This window comes from Cucurbita moschata, unplaced genomic scaffold (assembly GCF_002738365.1).
Source record: "Cucurbita moschata cultivar Rifu unplaced genomic scaffold, Cmos_1.0 Cmo_Scf00053, whole genome shotgun sequence".
In the NCBI taxonomy this organism is placed as follows: domain Eukaryota; kingdom Viridiplantae; phylum Streptophyta; class Magnoliopsida; order Cucurbitales; family Cucurbitaceae; genus Cucurbita; species Cucurbita moschata.
This window is the reverse complement of record NW_019268569.1, coordinates 163,267-178,582: the sequence shown is the minus strand read 5'-3', so window position 1 is coordinate 178,582 and position 15,316 is coordinate 163,267. Positions and strand designations below refer to the sequence as shown.

The 15,316-nt window shown below is 37.5% G+C and overlaps 1 protein-coding gene across 2 annotated transcripts; it reads left to right on the top strand.

The window, feature by feature from the left end:
* The first annotated feature begins 4,714 nt into the window (after positions 1–4,714).
* Positions 4,715–9,446, top strand: LOC111436368 (pentatricopeptide repeat-containing protein At1g06710, mitochondrial). Of its 2 annotated transcripts, XM_023074136.1 has the most exons (4): positions 4,715–7,780; positions 7,933–8,254; positions 8,972–9,084; positions 9,176–9,446. In XM_023074136.1, the coding sequence occupies exons 1-2, from the start codon at positions 4,769–4,771 to the stop codon at positions 7,966–7,968; spliced, it is 3,048 nt and encodes a 1,015-aa protein (XP_022929904.1). In that variant the 5' UTR covers positions 4,715–4,768; the 3' UTR covers positions 7,969–8,254; positions 8,972–9,084; positions 9,176–9,446. The 2 variants fall into 2 exon arrangements, with proteins under 2 accessions (XP_022929904.1, XP_022929905.1); XM_023074137.1 differs by lacking the exons at positions 8,972–9,084; positions 9,176–9,446 and adding an exon at positions 8,832–8,945.
* Positions 9,447–15,316: the final 5,870 nt, after the last annotated feature.

Genomic DNA, 15,316 nt, shown 5'->3' with positions numbered 1-15,316 from the left:
AATAGATGACTTTCCGATCATAATTAATATCTTATTCATTTATATAATTATTTTAGTATGGTTTTGATCATTATTTCATTTTTTTTTAATTTTTTAGTTTTATTTTTGAAATATAGTATTTTTTTTAATAATTAGTTTCAAAATTTTAAAAAAAATTCAAAATTTTGGGGCTAAATATATAAGTAATTTATTGAAAAAAAAAAAAACACAAATAGTAAAGTTTTTTATAGTCTCAAAATGACTCTAAAAATAAAAAGTCTTAAAAATACATTAATGAAATACATCACTTTAAATTATTATCCACCCAAAATTTTTAAATTTCGACCGACATACTAAAAAAATTAAATTAAAAAATATATATAGTTACATTTTTTTTTTCAATATACAAATGGTTTTTTTTTTTTTTTGTTTTTTTAATCGGTCTTTTGGGCACTATGAGTGGGGGAGATGAGTTGAAGGCGCAGCGCAACGGCGCATATCATGCCAAAAGTTGGGGTATTAGCCGCACAATGTGTATATCAGCCTTTTGAGTAGGAATGGTATCAAAAATTGATACTTTTAATGGCTACGATTGGACTTATGCAAGGAATATATGCGATATGATTACTCGTTGAAAGGTACACATAAAGGTAAAAGAGAGATCGACTTCTCATATGCTACTTAAATTGACGTCACTTTCTCAAATTCCATTTTATCGTATATAATTATTCCTTTGACTAAAAGTTGATCAATTTGAGAATATTCACCAACTTCTCAATGTTCTGTAGATTTGGTGGGTTTAGAGAGATCGATTTCTTGTAGACTACTTGATTCACGTCACTTTTTTAAATTCCATTTTATTATAAATAATTATTCCTTCGACTAAAAGTTGATCTATTTGAGAATACTCACCAAACTTCTCAATGTTCTGTAGATTTGGTGGGTAAAACAGAGATCGATGTAGAAAAAACTAATTGGGATAAGTTGAAATTTTAAACTCTTCCCTTTTCTGCCAAATTTCGTTGGTTCGGGTTGTAACCTTCATGCGTTCAACCCATCATCATGCCAGCCCAAACCCGCGGTCCAAAACCCAAACTGACCTATTGACCCTATATTTGACCTAGAGCCTCAAACTACTTAGCCAATCCAAAACTCGAGACAATCCAACTCGAACCATGACCCGACAACCCATGCCTCAACTTGACGCGTGGTTCATGATCCACTGTTGACCTACGACTTGGTTCATGATTTGTGCGTCGACTCAAGTCAACTCTAGCGCCTCAATCACTCCCATTCAACTCTCCAAACATGTGGCTTCTTGGCTTCGCAGTTCACTTGGCAGCTTTGGCTCAATTTCTTCGGCTTAGATGGCTCAAATTGAATTTTTGGGACCTTTTCTACCATTTTGGAGTTAGTACAATCCATGTTCGTTCAATTCAAATCATTTGCGCTAAAAAGTAGGATTATTCGATGTCTTTAGATGAGTTAAGCTCATTAATATATTCTAACCCAATGTCGTGGACCCGTGTAGGTTGAGTTAGACTTCGAGGAACAAATTAGTGATTTCGGCTTAGGCCAATTAAGTAAATGACTTAACTGTTGGCTTGGTTGGACGAATCGTATGACGTATGATGACACGTGCCTCATGGCCCCTACACGTGTCATGACTATGATTGTTTGACATATGTCATACTGTGTTATGTTATATTATGTCATGACCTACCATGTTACGTTATGCTATGCTATGCTATGTTAGACTATGTTAAGCTATATCATGTTATAAGTTATGCTACAATATGTGCATACTTCATAGGATCATTACGTTACGAATGAATGGAGGCATTACTTGTATCATAAACTTATGTTATGATCTTAAGATACGGGGACCTCATTCATTTATATCTATCACATGCATTAAAATACTTTCCCGTTATGATTAGTATGGATGCATACCTTATGATATTTAGTTCGTCATGATATTATGTGAACCCATTTTCCTTCATGGTGTCTGGTTGTATGAGTGTGCGCTCGAGCCAAGCCGAGGGATACGCATACAAGTCTTCCTGGTGGGTCCACGTGCGCGTGCATGAGTCGTGGGTCCGAAGTACTACACGGACTAGAAAGCGGAGCCAAAGATCATACCATAATATTTTGATGAAAGGATAAGTCTCACCATATTGCATGTGATTGTATTTTTTTTACTCCAATAATGAGATTATTTACTAAGTATTTCTTATTTATGAAAGGACAAGTCCCACTGTATTGCATGTGATGGTATTTTTCGACTCCAATAGTAGGGTTACTTGTCTCGAGAATTTCTTATTTTTTTAGGTATTATTATTAGATAAGTAAAAAGATCAAATTCTTTCTTCTCCCCCGTTCTTCTTCCTCTTTCTCAATCCCCAACTTCTCTCTCTTCGATCGACGGCCACGAGACAACTTTGGCTACCAACTTCCACGACAAGCCATTCACGTGAACCACCGGCGAATCTCACACTGAAGACGTGAACCTTTCCTTTCTGAGGTAACTTCGACGTTGTAGTGGACGTAGTAGACCACCAAAACCTTCTCGGTCGCTGTGGGTAGTGGAATTAGACACAGAATGTGTCGCTGGAGATGAAGGAAAATCGAAGCTCTCATTCTCGGTACCTATCGGGCGAGGAAGACGAACAGTAAGGTCGGATATTAGCTTTCGGTTTCTGTTTTGGGTAGGTCATGCCATTGCAATATCCATGACCCAACAACCCACTGCTCGAGACCCAAGCCCAGATCGAACATAGAAACCTAATCCACGCGTCGACCCGAGACCTGCGCCTCGCTCCGAGTATCAATACTATGAATGTAATTCATGAGGATCTCATGCATATATGTATGTCATGTTTATCGAGATACTTCCTTGTTAAGTTATGTTAGTACGAACGTGTACCTTCAATATTTATGTTTGCCATGATATCATGCGGGCCTTTCCTTTTCTGTGGCATTTGGTAACATGTAACGTGTTGTTCTCAATCAAGCCAGGCCCAAGGGGCTTATATTCGAGCCCGCCTGTTGGTCCATGTGTGCGTGCGTGGGTCACGTGTGGGGAAGTACCACACATCCAACCCTACCTAGAACTAGAAAGAATTAAAGACCATGTTACTGTTTTTAAGGATAAGTCCTATCATGTTATGTGTGTGATTGCATTACTAACCCTGACACTGAGTCACTTATATTTTTCACAGTGAATACTGGAATGACCATGGAAGTAAAGATGGTTGATAGATGGTTGCTTCATATTTCAGGTTAAAAGACTATGTTATTTAATTTTTTTTTTTGAACTAAATGTGCAAGTCCATGGTTTCGATATTAAATATTTAATTATGAATTTTCGCCGTTTAAGTTATTTAAAGCATACATGTGGTGACGTCACTAATTTAGGACAAAAAAAATTAAGGGCGTTACAGTTGGTATTAAAACCCTAGAGGTTGTTAAGTTATGTAGACCGGCCTACGATGTAGACCCAACATACTTCTATGGTCTTTCAGCAAATATACCATTACTGTCAGTATGTTATTTATAACGGGTTTAGTTAAATGAGTTGATTTTGAAATATTGTGTTATTTTTTTAGAAAATTTTATAAAATAAAAAATGATATTGATTTTTCTAAACCTAAACTAAATAAATAATTATTTAGTTATAATAAACCAGTAATAATTTTTAAAAAATATATATAGAATATGTTGACAAAATAAATTATTAAATAAAAGAATTACTTATTTACTAAAATTTATTTTTGATAACAGTTAATTATTTTTGAAATGACCCTAATAAAACTTTTAAAATATTTTCGAAATTGAAAAAAAAAGATAAACGGGTAACAATAAGAAATATTTTTAAATTTCTTTTAGTTTAAGAATTAAAAGTTACCGATATTATAATTACCTTTGAGACAAGGTAAGTAGCAGGGGTGTACATTCAACCCGACAATGGATAATCTGGACCAACCCAACCTAAACTATAAAGATTGAGTTGTGTTGGATTAGTATTTTGGTAGAGTTGGTTCATTTTCCTGAACCCGAACTGAATCAATTCGATTTTAGGTTCGTAGATAAAACCTTCGAGTTGACCCAAGCCAAATAAAAATATATAAATTATATTAAGAATCTTTTGTATTAATAGGTTTGTTAGAGTAGTACTTACTTCTCTAAGGACACTCACGCTCGAGTTCGATGATATACATTTTTTTATTATTATTTTGTTTAATTTCTTTTATATTATTTTTTTTATTAATATTTTTATTTTTGTTATATACCACAGGTTTATTTATTTAATTTCATGACTTTAGCAAATTCTCAAGAAATGACAGTATTTAGCTGTATTTAGTTTTATGACAATGTTAAACTATGTTAATATATTACCAAAAATGTCGATATTTAGCTGCCTTTAATTTTATGATAATGTTGAACTATATTAATAGGTTACCAATTTCGCTTTATATGAATAATTATAGATTGATTTGAGTTTGTTTGTGGACTTTTAATATATTTTATCTAAGATTGTGTCCAAATAATTATAAATGTGGATAAATAAAACTTAAAATTTTTTTTGACAACTCGACAATTCACCTGGAACTCAACCCAAAAATAGAAGGTTGGGTTGTGAAAATTTTGAAGTTGGGTTGGGACTAAAAAAAAAAAAAAAACTGCAAGGCTTCCACCATGATTATAGTGTGATTTTCCCTTTCCTCAGTAAACCCTCCAAAAACCCCAGCAGCCTACTATCTCATTTCCAAGTTCCCCGCTGCGCGTAATGAGCAGAAGGGGGCTCAAATCCCTCCACTTTCTCTCACTCTCCTTAATTTCATCCCCAATTAGATCCAACCCCATCTTCTCCTTTCACCCATTTCCGGTGTACTCCGATTCTTTCAGAGCTGCCCTCCCTAACATCACTCTATATCGCCCAACGCCTTCCTCCTCCATTGCCCACTTCTCCACTTCTCCGGACGATCTCCAAGGATTGGTTGATCCGGACGAGTCGCTTCCGTCTGAGGGTTCGCGTGCCGAATGCTTTTCGGCCCCAGAAGTCTCTTTGCTGCGTGGTTCGTTATTGGATTCTCATGCCGACTCGCCTTCTTCAGAGCCGACGCTCAAGTCTGGTAAGATTTCAAACGATGCCATTTCGATTTTAGATACAATTCGTAATAGTGATGATGGGTTCGGGGACAAAACCCAAAAATTACTTAGGCAGTTTAGGCAGAATTTGAATCCGGATTTGGTGGTTGAGATTTTGGGTCTTTTGAGAAATCCTGAATTGTGTGTCAAATTCTTTTTATGGGCTGGTCGACAAATTGGTTACAATCATACTGCGTCAGTGTACAATGCGTTGTTAGATGTTTATGAATGTGGTAGCTATGATCGAGTACCCGAGCAGTTTCTTCGAGAAATTAAGGATGATGACAAAGAGGTGCTTGGGAAGTTGCTTAATGTGTTGATTAGGAAGTGTTGTCGGAATGGGTTTTGGAATGTAGCATTGGAAGAGCTCGGGAGGCTTAAGGACTTTGGATACAAGCCTACCCGGTTAACTTATAATGCTTTAATTCAAGTCTTTCTTAGAGCAGATAAGTTGGACACTGCTTATTTGGTTCATAGAGAAATGTCAGAGTTAGGATTCAATATGGATGAGTTTACTCTTGGTCGTTTTGCTCAAGCTCTCTGCAAAGTGGGCAAATGGAGAGAGGCCCTCTCGTTAATTGAGAAAGAAGATTTTGTCCCTAATACGATTCTTTATACGAAGATGATATCTGGACTGTGCAACGCTTCGTTTTTTGAAGAAGCTATGGATTTTTTGAACAGGATGCGGTCGAGTTCTTGCATCCCTAATGCTCAGACTTATAAGATCTTGCTTTGTGGCTGTTTGAATAAAAAACAGTTGGGTCGATGTAAGAGAATTCTAAGCATGATGATTGCAGAAGGCTGTTTCCCGAGTTATACGATATTTAATTCTCTTGTTCATGCTTATTGCAAATCAGGCGATTTTTCGTATGCTTATAAGTTGCTTAAGAAAATGGAAAAATGTGAATGCAAACCTGGCTATGTGGTTTACAATATCTTCATTGGCGGTATTTGTAACGGTAAAGAATTACCTGGGCCAATTACATTTGAGTTGGCTGAGAAAGCGTACAACGAGATGTGTTCTTCCGGAACTGTTCTAAATAAGGTCAATGTTGTAAGCTTTGCTCGATGCCTTTGCGGCTTTGGGAAATTCGAGGAAGCGTATAAAGTAATCCATGAAATGATGGGTAATGGTTTCATTCCTGATAGATCTACATATTCTGAAGTGATAGGTTTTATGTGTAATGCCTCAAGGGTAGAAAATGCCTTTTTGCTTTTTAAAGAAATGAAAGGGGCTGGTATGGTTCCTGATGTTTATACATACACAATTTTAATTGATTGTTTTTCGAAAGCTGGCCTCATTCAACAAGCTCACAATTGGCTAGACGAAATGGTAAGGGATGGCTGTGAACCTACTGTGGTGACTTATACAACCCTCATCCATGCATATCTTAAGGCTAAGAAGGTTTCGGTCGCTAATGAACTTTTTGAGGTAATGATAGCCAAGGGTTGTATTCCTAATGTTATTACATATACAGCTTTAATTGATGGATATTGTAAATCAGGGAATATAGAAAAAGCTTGCCAGATTTATGCAAGAATGAGAGGAGATGCAGACATTCCCGATGTCGATATGTATTTTAAAACAGAAAATAACGTGTCTGAAAAGCCTAATGTTGTTACATATGGAGCTTTGGTGGATGGTTTATGCAAGGCCCATAAAGTCAAAGATGCATGTGACTTATTGGAAACGATGTTTTTGGAAGGCTGTGAACCAAACAACATTGTATATGATGCACTTATTGATGGCTTTTGTAAGGCTGCAAAGTTAGATGAAGCACAAGAGGTGTTTGTTAAGATGGTAGAGCGTGGGTATAACCCTAACGTCTATACGTATAGCTCTCTTATCGATAGATTGTTCAAGGATAAGCGTCTAGATCTTGTATTGAAAGTGTTGTCCAAAATGTTAGAGAATTCTTGTGCTCCTAATGTTGTTATCTACACAGAGATGATTGATGGACTTTGTAAAGTGGCAAAGACAGATGAAGCTTATAAACTTATGTTGATGATGGAAGAGAAGGGATGTAAACCAAATGTTGTGACCTACACTGCAATGATTGATGGCTTTGGGAAAGCTGGTAAAGTTGACAAATGCCTCGAGCTTTTCAGGGAAATGGGCTCGAAAGGCTGTTCTCCGAATTTTGTCACCTACACGGTGTTGATCAACCATTGCTGTGCTTCTGGCCGTTTAGATGAGGCCTATGCACTTTTGGATGAAATGAAACAAACATACTGGCCAAAACATGTATCGAGCTACTGTAAGGTTGTTGAAGGCTATAACCGGGAGTTCATTCTCTCTCTCGGGCTTTTAGAGGAAGTGGAAAAGAATGATGCTACCCCAATTATTCTGCTGTACAGGGTTTTGATTGATAACTTTGTTAAGGCAGGAAGACTGGAAGTGGCACTGGAGCTCCACAAAGAGGTTATATCAGCTTCAATGTCTATGGCTGCTAAGAAAAATATGTACACAACTTTGATTTACAGCTTTTCTACGGCAATGAAGATTGATCAGGCGTTCGAGTTATATAATGATATGATAAGACAGGGTGTTATTCCAGATCTTGGTACATTTGTCGACCTTATTATGGGGCTCGTCAAAGTTAGAAGGTGGGAAGAAGCACTCCAGTTGTCAGATAGCATATGTCAAATGGTATGTGTCTTGACCACTCTGATTTCTTTTTACTTTTAAAATGTGTTTCTTTTGTTGTGTTGTTCAAATAGTTTCTTCTAGCTAGTTTAGGCATATACGGTCAAAAGTTCGAATCTCCCGACCTCAACACAAAAAATATTTTCATATAGCAGGATATCAACTGGTTGCAACGGGAAGACGCATCTTGAAGAGATTTGTGCAGCTGTATCTTTCTTTTTTCTTTTTTTTTTTTTTGGTCCTCTGCCCGTGGATTATATGAATGCCTCCGAGAGTGTGCTCAATAATTCAGCAGTGGCAACCATTTTGGAGGGTTCTACCATGCACTCAAGAGAACCTTTGAAGTTATGCGACCCATGAAGAACTATTGCAGCTATGGACAGATTTGATTCCTCTGATATTGCCTGTGAGTCGGAAGTTAAGTTGGACGGAAATCTGTAGCTTTGCGTTATTCGGGGTCCGGACTTTGGAGAAGGGGTAAGAATACATATTTCTGATTGAATTTTCTTCTATGAGTGGTTCTTAACATTATACCATCCATTTGCTTAGGTTTGAATACCATTTTGGCATCTAAAGTTTTATTCTTATTTTATTTTGATCACTATACTTTTAAATATTTGATTTTAGTCCTTTCTATCGTCCCTCAACCCGATTCAACTCAAGAAACTACAAATGGAAGTGGCTTAAATAGTTTCTGATCATCATGGGCGGAGTTCAGGCGCTAAAACTGAAAGATTGAAAATTCCAAAATGAAATAAGCATACAAGTTTAAGTATCAAAATAGGACTTAATCTCCTCCTTGCGCTTGGAACTAGGTGCTAGAATTTATTTCTGTGATTAGGAGTTCGTAGATGTTCTATGATCTATGGCATTCAGTTTGCGTTTTGTTCTTTTATTGGTTCAAGTCTAGTTCTTACGTTTTATTCATCTTAGACATGATTAGTGACTAGTGTTAGCCTCGCCAGGTGAATGTTTTTTTGTTATGTTCCACTTGTGTTGTAATTATGGCTGCTAGGAGTGTTTATGATTTAGTTTTGCACCAAATGAAAAACAGAACATGACACTATAAGATTGTAGCCGCCCTCAGCATTATACTTGTGTCACGAGTCATGGCGCCAAGTCAGTATGCCATTATATTCTTGAGCAGACTTGAATTGTTGGTAAGTTGGTAACATTCCCCCCTCCTCTCTTCAGATTATTCAAAGGAAACTGCATGTTTGAACTGCGAACAAGATGATGAGCTTGTGCGCATTGGAGCCGTTGCTGATTTTCTGCAGTTGGTTTCCCCCTGAGCCCTACGTTGAAAGGTCAATTTTATGTTGTTTCTTTCCCCTCCTGGAGCAGTTTTTGTTGATAAATGAATGATATCTATATATCTATGTTTGTGTGTGCTTTCAGGTTGTGATTCAAAGGGCCATTCTGAAAGAAAATCTGGAGGAGGCAAAATAGAAGAACAGAGGATTTGCTCTGCTCCTTTATTTGTTGAATCATGTTGGAAGATAAGATCTATGCCCTGTTTTTCTCACTTTTCTTCTTATTATTCATTGATTGATTCATAGGAGTTTCATATATTTAATCTAAGCCTAATAATACAAATAGGCATACAGAGTCGGTGTGTACAAGAAAATTGAGATTCTGATTAATAATCAAATCCCTTAGTTTTAGAGTATGTTGTCGACGTGTTAGTTTCAGCCTTGGAGTTATCGTATCAAGATTTAACGATTATCTTCTCGTCGGCTTATCATCAACATTTTATTATTAGCATGACAATGAGAATTGTTTGAGGAGTAAGACGTTTAGAATGTAAGTAGTAGTAGAGATGGTGATGGGTCACTCTTTGAGAGATCCCAAATCGATTGGAGAGGGAAACGAGTACCAGCGAGGACATTAGGCCTTGAAGGGGGTGGATTGTGAGATCCCACCGAGCGAACCATTCTTTATAAGTGTGTGGAAACCTCTCCCTAGCATACGTGTTTTAAAAACCTTGAGGGAAAACCCGAAAGAGAAAACAGGATAATATTTACTAGTAGTGGGCTTTAGACTGTACACTCTAGTTATGATGTATGCATTGAGGGAGTTCGGTCGGGTGAGATGATCATACATAGTATCAAAGTACACGTTTGTTATGTCACAATTGCACTCTTGTGGCAGCGAGATAGTGATTGTGCAACATCTATTCTAACCTGACGAACAAGTCAGCCGTACGAAAGTCGGACTTTGCGGACAAGCTTGAGGTATGATCGAGTCTTGAGTCACGTTTGAAAGAAATGTTTTTAGAGAACGTGAGCGAGGGAATGCTTTGAAAACAATTTGAAAGAAATCAATGTTATAAGCTAAAATTGAATAAGTAACAACCACGACTTTGATAGCATATGACCTAGACATGAAAAATTGACAACTAATCTCATCCCGTTCTTTTACACTTTAAGGCATTGCAATCTTGGTAGGTGTAGATGTGATTATGGTGATCGATTAGACACCATTGTATTGATACAACAAGAATAATAAAGATCTATCTAACACGAAAGTAACTAAAAAGAGTTTGAATGAAACATGCGGCCATGAACAACATGTCTAGGACTAGCATGTCCAGGATATCCGACACGCAGAAATAACACGCATTGAATAAACATGACTGCGACACTTTACACACATATTTTTGTAATACCCCATCTATGCTCGTTAATTTAGATTGGAGGTCTTTTGTTTGACCTCTCTTTGTAGGCTTTACATCCATCGATCACTTGTCTAGGGTGTTCCTCATATTGCTTCTTAGTGTTAGAATACAACAATATAACGTTTATAAACCCATCACAAACGAGATTAGTAAACTCTCGAGACCGAGTTCATGATATCCATTGAAACTCTAGGAGCATAGGAGAGTCCACGAGACATCGCAATAAAATCATAACAATCATACCTTAATCGATGGTATCTTGATTGTAAGCCTATTTTTGAGAAAACAAAGTATTTGAGTATACTAGCCATTAAGTTCCGTTCTCTTCGGGAGGTCTATACTAGGTGCACCGAGGTTACAATCTAGCAAAGTACTAGAGGATTGTTTGAATATTTGTAGCTTGTGACACATTTGACTTGCTACTTTCACGACATAGCCATTTTCTTATGCTACACTTGTAAAATAAATAAATAAGACAATTGTATAAAATTATGAAATTAAATAAAAATAAAATAATTACATGTATCTATTTTTTAAAAAAATTAACAATAAATTCAAATGGTTCGGTTCAACTCAATCTAGCTTTTAATAATAAATTTTCATTTATTTGAATCAAACCCGATCCAAATAAGTTCATAATCCAACTCAATCCATACCGGTTGGGTTAGGTTGGATTGGATTGAATTGATCAAATTTATTGAAATTTTTTAAAAGATATTTAGATAAAATATTTGGGATATTCTAAATTATTGTGAAGGGTAGGATGATCTAATTTTGCGCGTGTATATATATATATACAAAAAGAGTACCCTTTAAAAATAACTTTAGAATGGAAATGCATGCAAACAAAGAAAACCTAACACGACTCGTTACTCATGCTTAGGGTTTAGGGTTTAGTTTAGGGTTTAGGGTTTCGGGTTTAGGGTCCAAAAATATTTTCTTTTATACACAACTGATCGGATCTAAGTAGAGAATAGCCATATTAAACCTACAATGGAAGCTTGGATCATCTTTGATTTATTTAGAATTAAACAAAAATTTAAAGTTTAAACAACCATACTTTTAAGATAAAGTTAGAGAAAGTTCGAGTAGATATTTAATCTTCTCACTCTAACTTCTCCAACGAGGTTGAATTTCCTATTCTTCCACGAAGTCTGCTTGGCTATCACTCGAATACACGACTCAACTTTTTAGGTTTTAAATTTTGGACCGTGATTAAAAAGATGAATGTCAAAACAAATAAAAATAGAAGTAAAATAAAACATAAGATGAAAACCCGATAAAATTTAAATTGAAATAAAGACAACAACACCGAAATAAAATACAAGAAGGAATCCAATTATAAGATGATATTGTTTGAATTTATTACAAAAAGGAAAAATGGGTTTGAGATACCATTGCAAAACAAAATATAAAAAACTTGAACACAAAGACGGACTGATGCTCCGAAACGAACCCCTCCATGACTACAAAAATCTCGAATGCTCCTTTGCCTCGAATGGCAGTCTACGAACACCCAAAAAAGAAAGAGAAAAGGGGGAGTATATAAATATACTTAGTAAGCAACCTACTTGTAGACTCTCATTGCATCCTTACCCTAGTAGATATCCATGAGTTTTACTCTGGGCTCTAGGAATTTCGGGCCTAGTCTCTACTGCTACCTGAATATCTAAGGTGCCTAGAAGTTTCAAGTAGTACTTTAGCTGCTCACGAACCCACTCTAGTTAGGAGGGGGTAGTGCACCCATTCTAGCGTCGCAGGTCTTCTGGGCGACAAATCTCTTCTATGGGGTGAACTATATTTCTGCTCTTAGACTTTGGTAGCTTACTCTACTTAAACAACATTTAATTGGTATCTTGGGTCAAAGTGCTACCTTGTAAAACTCTCGCTCTAATGGGGACAACGTGGTGTGTGCTAATTTGCTCTCATCATCCATGGGAGGTTAGCTGGTGAACCCTACCCATAGGACTATCTAGTCATCAAAGGTTGGGAGAGCACCCCTTGTGCTTGCTAGCTATTAAGACTGCCTGCATAACTCTACGTCCCCTCTCAGGATGAATATGTTGTGCAAGCTAATCCAACTAAACTATTGGTCACACAACCCTAATCAGCCTAGGCTCGACTCAATGGTACTAATACCAGAGTGGTAAGGGAAGTAGAAGCATGGATGATACTGTACCAATGGTTAACGACTTGGAAGCTACCTTTTTCTTACTAAGTTGCTACAATATTTATGCTCTTTGACCATGAAAGCTTGATTTGCTTACGTAGTGAATGACCAGTGACTTGAATTGAGGTGTGTGCTAACCTGCTCTCATCATCCATGGATGATTAGCTGGAAATCCTTCCACAGGACCATAAAGTTACCAAAGCTGGGAGGGAAACACTCCCATGTGCTGGGCAGCTACTGGGTCAACCTACGTGGTCCCATGCGCCCCTCTAGGAACGAGTTTATAGCCTAGAGGCCTTGTTTAGAAGACAACGAGCTATTTTCACATGGTTTGGGCACCTAGTCGTCTTGACATAGGTCCCCTATTTGGCATGTGTCTACTTCGACAGTATGATTACCCAAGTACAATCTCAATGGAGCGAGTACTGGAGTGGATAGGTAGCAGAGACTTTGATGACACCATCACACTACTATCAGCCCGAAGAACTACCTTGGTTGTCCTTGGTTGCTGGGGAGGTCTCCTAGGTTCTTAGGGGCTTCTAGGCGGTTTAAATCTCATCTCTCGTTTCAAGAATGCTTGGGGTTACCTCCTCAGGGCTAATCCAAGTCTCTAGGTACACTCAGATCTAGACCTCTGATAGCCCGCTCACGATCCTGGGTTGCAGGGTCTACTGGGAACGCTTTGACGTAAGTCAACGTGTATACCGCACTGGCTGTACCGCCCTAATATTAAATGAGTTCTCTCATGCATGCTTTGCTAGAGAGATATACCTATCGATCACCTAAGTACGTAATCCATAATTTAAACTTCTCCTTGATCATATCTAGGAGCTGAGAAGGTTTATTGGATTCCTAGGGTAGCTAGGTAGCTTAAGCGGGCTTTTGGCGTCAGGTTGCTCTGTTCTGACTCCTCGAGTCTTTCTTAATCTAGGAGCACTAGGGTCTAGACCCTCTGACTGTCACTCACGATCTTAAGGTGCACAGTCTATCATCCTGACTATAACGCCCCTAATTTTCAAACCTAATTAGTGATGTCACCCATACATACATAATTCATTACGCGGAAGCTCATCATAAATAACCTTGGACAACACAACAAAGTTTTTCATAAAGATTCAAAAATCCAAAACAAATCTATCTCCAAAAATAAAACCTTCAGTCACTGAATTCAAAATAAATCAAAATAAAACAATGTTTAATGCTTAACTTAAAACAGTCAAATAGACGTAAACTACTAAAAATGCCCCTCGTTCACTTCTATGGTATCTTCAGCTCCACCGTCAACCATACATTGGTGTTTTGCCTTTACTTGAAAAATGTATGTAGCACGTGGCTGGAGTATTTTATGAAATACTCTGTAAGTCACCCCACTACTGATGTTAGAAATGCAAACACATGCAACATATGGACGGGATCTAACTTTTCGTAAACTTTACATGGCCTTGGGTGCTTTTCTATTCTAGGTAGGGTTGAATGTGTGGTACTCCTTCACACACGGCCCATGTATGCACACATGGACCCACCAGGCAGGCTCGTATATATACCCCTTGGGCCTGGCTTGGTCGGGCACAACGTATTACACATCGTAGGACACCACGAAACAGAAAATGACCCGCATGATATCGTGACGAACATAAATATCGTATTTCATTCTTTCGTAACATAAAGGGGAAGTATCCCTATGCAAGTGACATACATGTATGCATGAGGTCCCTTAACATACCTATCATGGCATTACATGAGCATTGCTAACATCACATATACGTTTCTTACATTACATGACATATCACATAACTCACATTACGTGACATATTACATAACATGGAAATACATTCCAGTTCCATAAGCATTTCATGGCATGACTCGATAATACTACGTATATCCATAGCATATAATACTAGTAGATCAAATATCTTTTCATAGCATAAACAGTCAACAGTCAACATCATCCATAACTTTTCATAGCGTAAACATTCAACAGTCAACATAATCTATAACTTTTCATAGCGTCAACAGTCAACATAATTCATAACTTTTCATAGCGTAAACATTCAACATAATCCTTAACTTTTCATAGCGTCAACAGTCAACATAATCCATAACTTTTCATAGTGTAAACATTCAACATAATTCATAACTTTTCGTAGCGTAAACGGTCACATAATCCATACATCATATAGTCATCTCACATAAAATATGGTGCATGCAGGGGCCATAGGGCACGCACCATCATACAACACGTAGTAAGCTAACTCCAACAGTAAGGCCACTTACCTCGATTGTCTTCGTCGAAGTCACTCACAATAAGCTAATTCTAACTGTTAATTACGTTCTATAATAACCACATGAAAATTTATGAACTTTTCATAATATACCCTAGCTAAATCTCATGCTATTTATCCAAATAAACTCCCAGCACAATCTGTCTTTGACGGTTAGAAACCATATTGACCTCAGATAGAAAAACTAAGGGCAGAAACGGCTTTAGAAGGGCTAAAAGCCTTGGAATCGATATATCATAGTGATATCGAGCCGATAAGCTGAGCTACCAAGTTGACCAACCAAGCCGCCAAGTTGAGCTGCGGGAGTTGACGGAGCCGAGCCACCGTACGCAGGTTCTTTGGACATCCGTCTGTGGAGTTGGGCCGCCGATGGAAACACGGTCCGTATTCATCCGTGGGCTGGTTCAGAG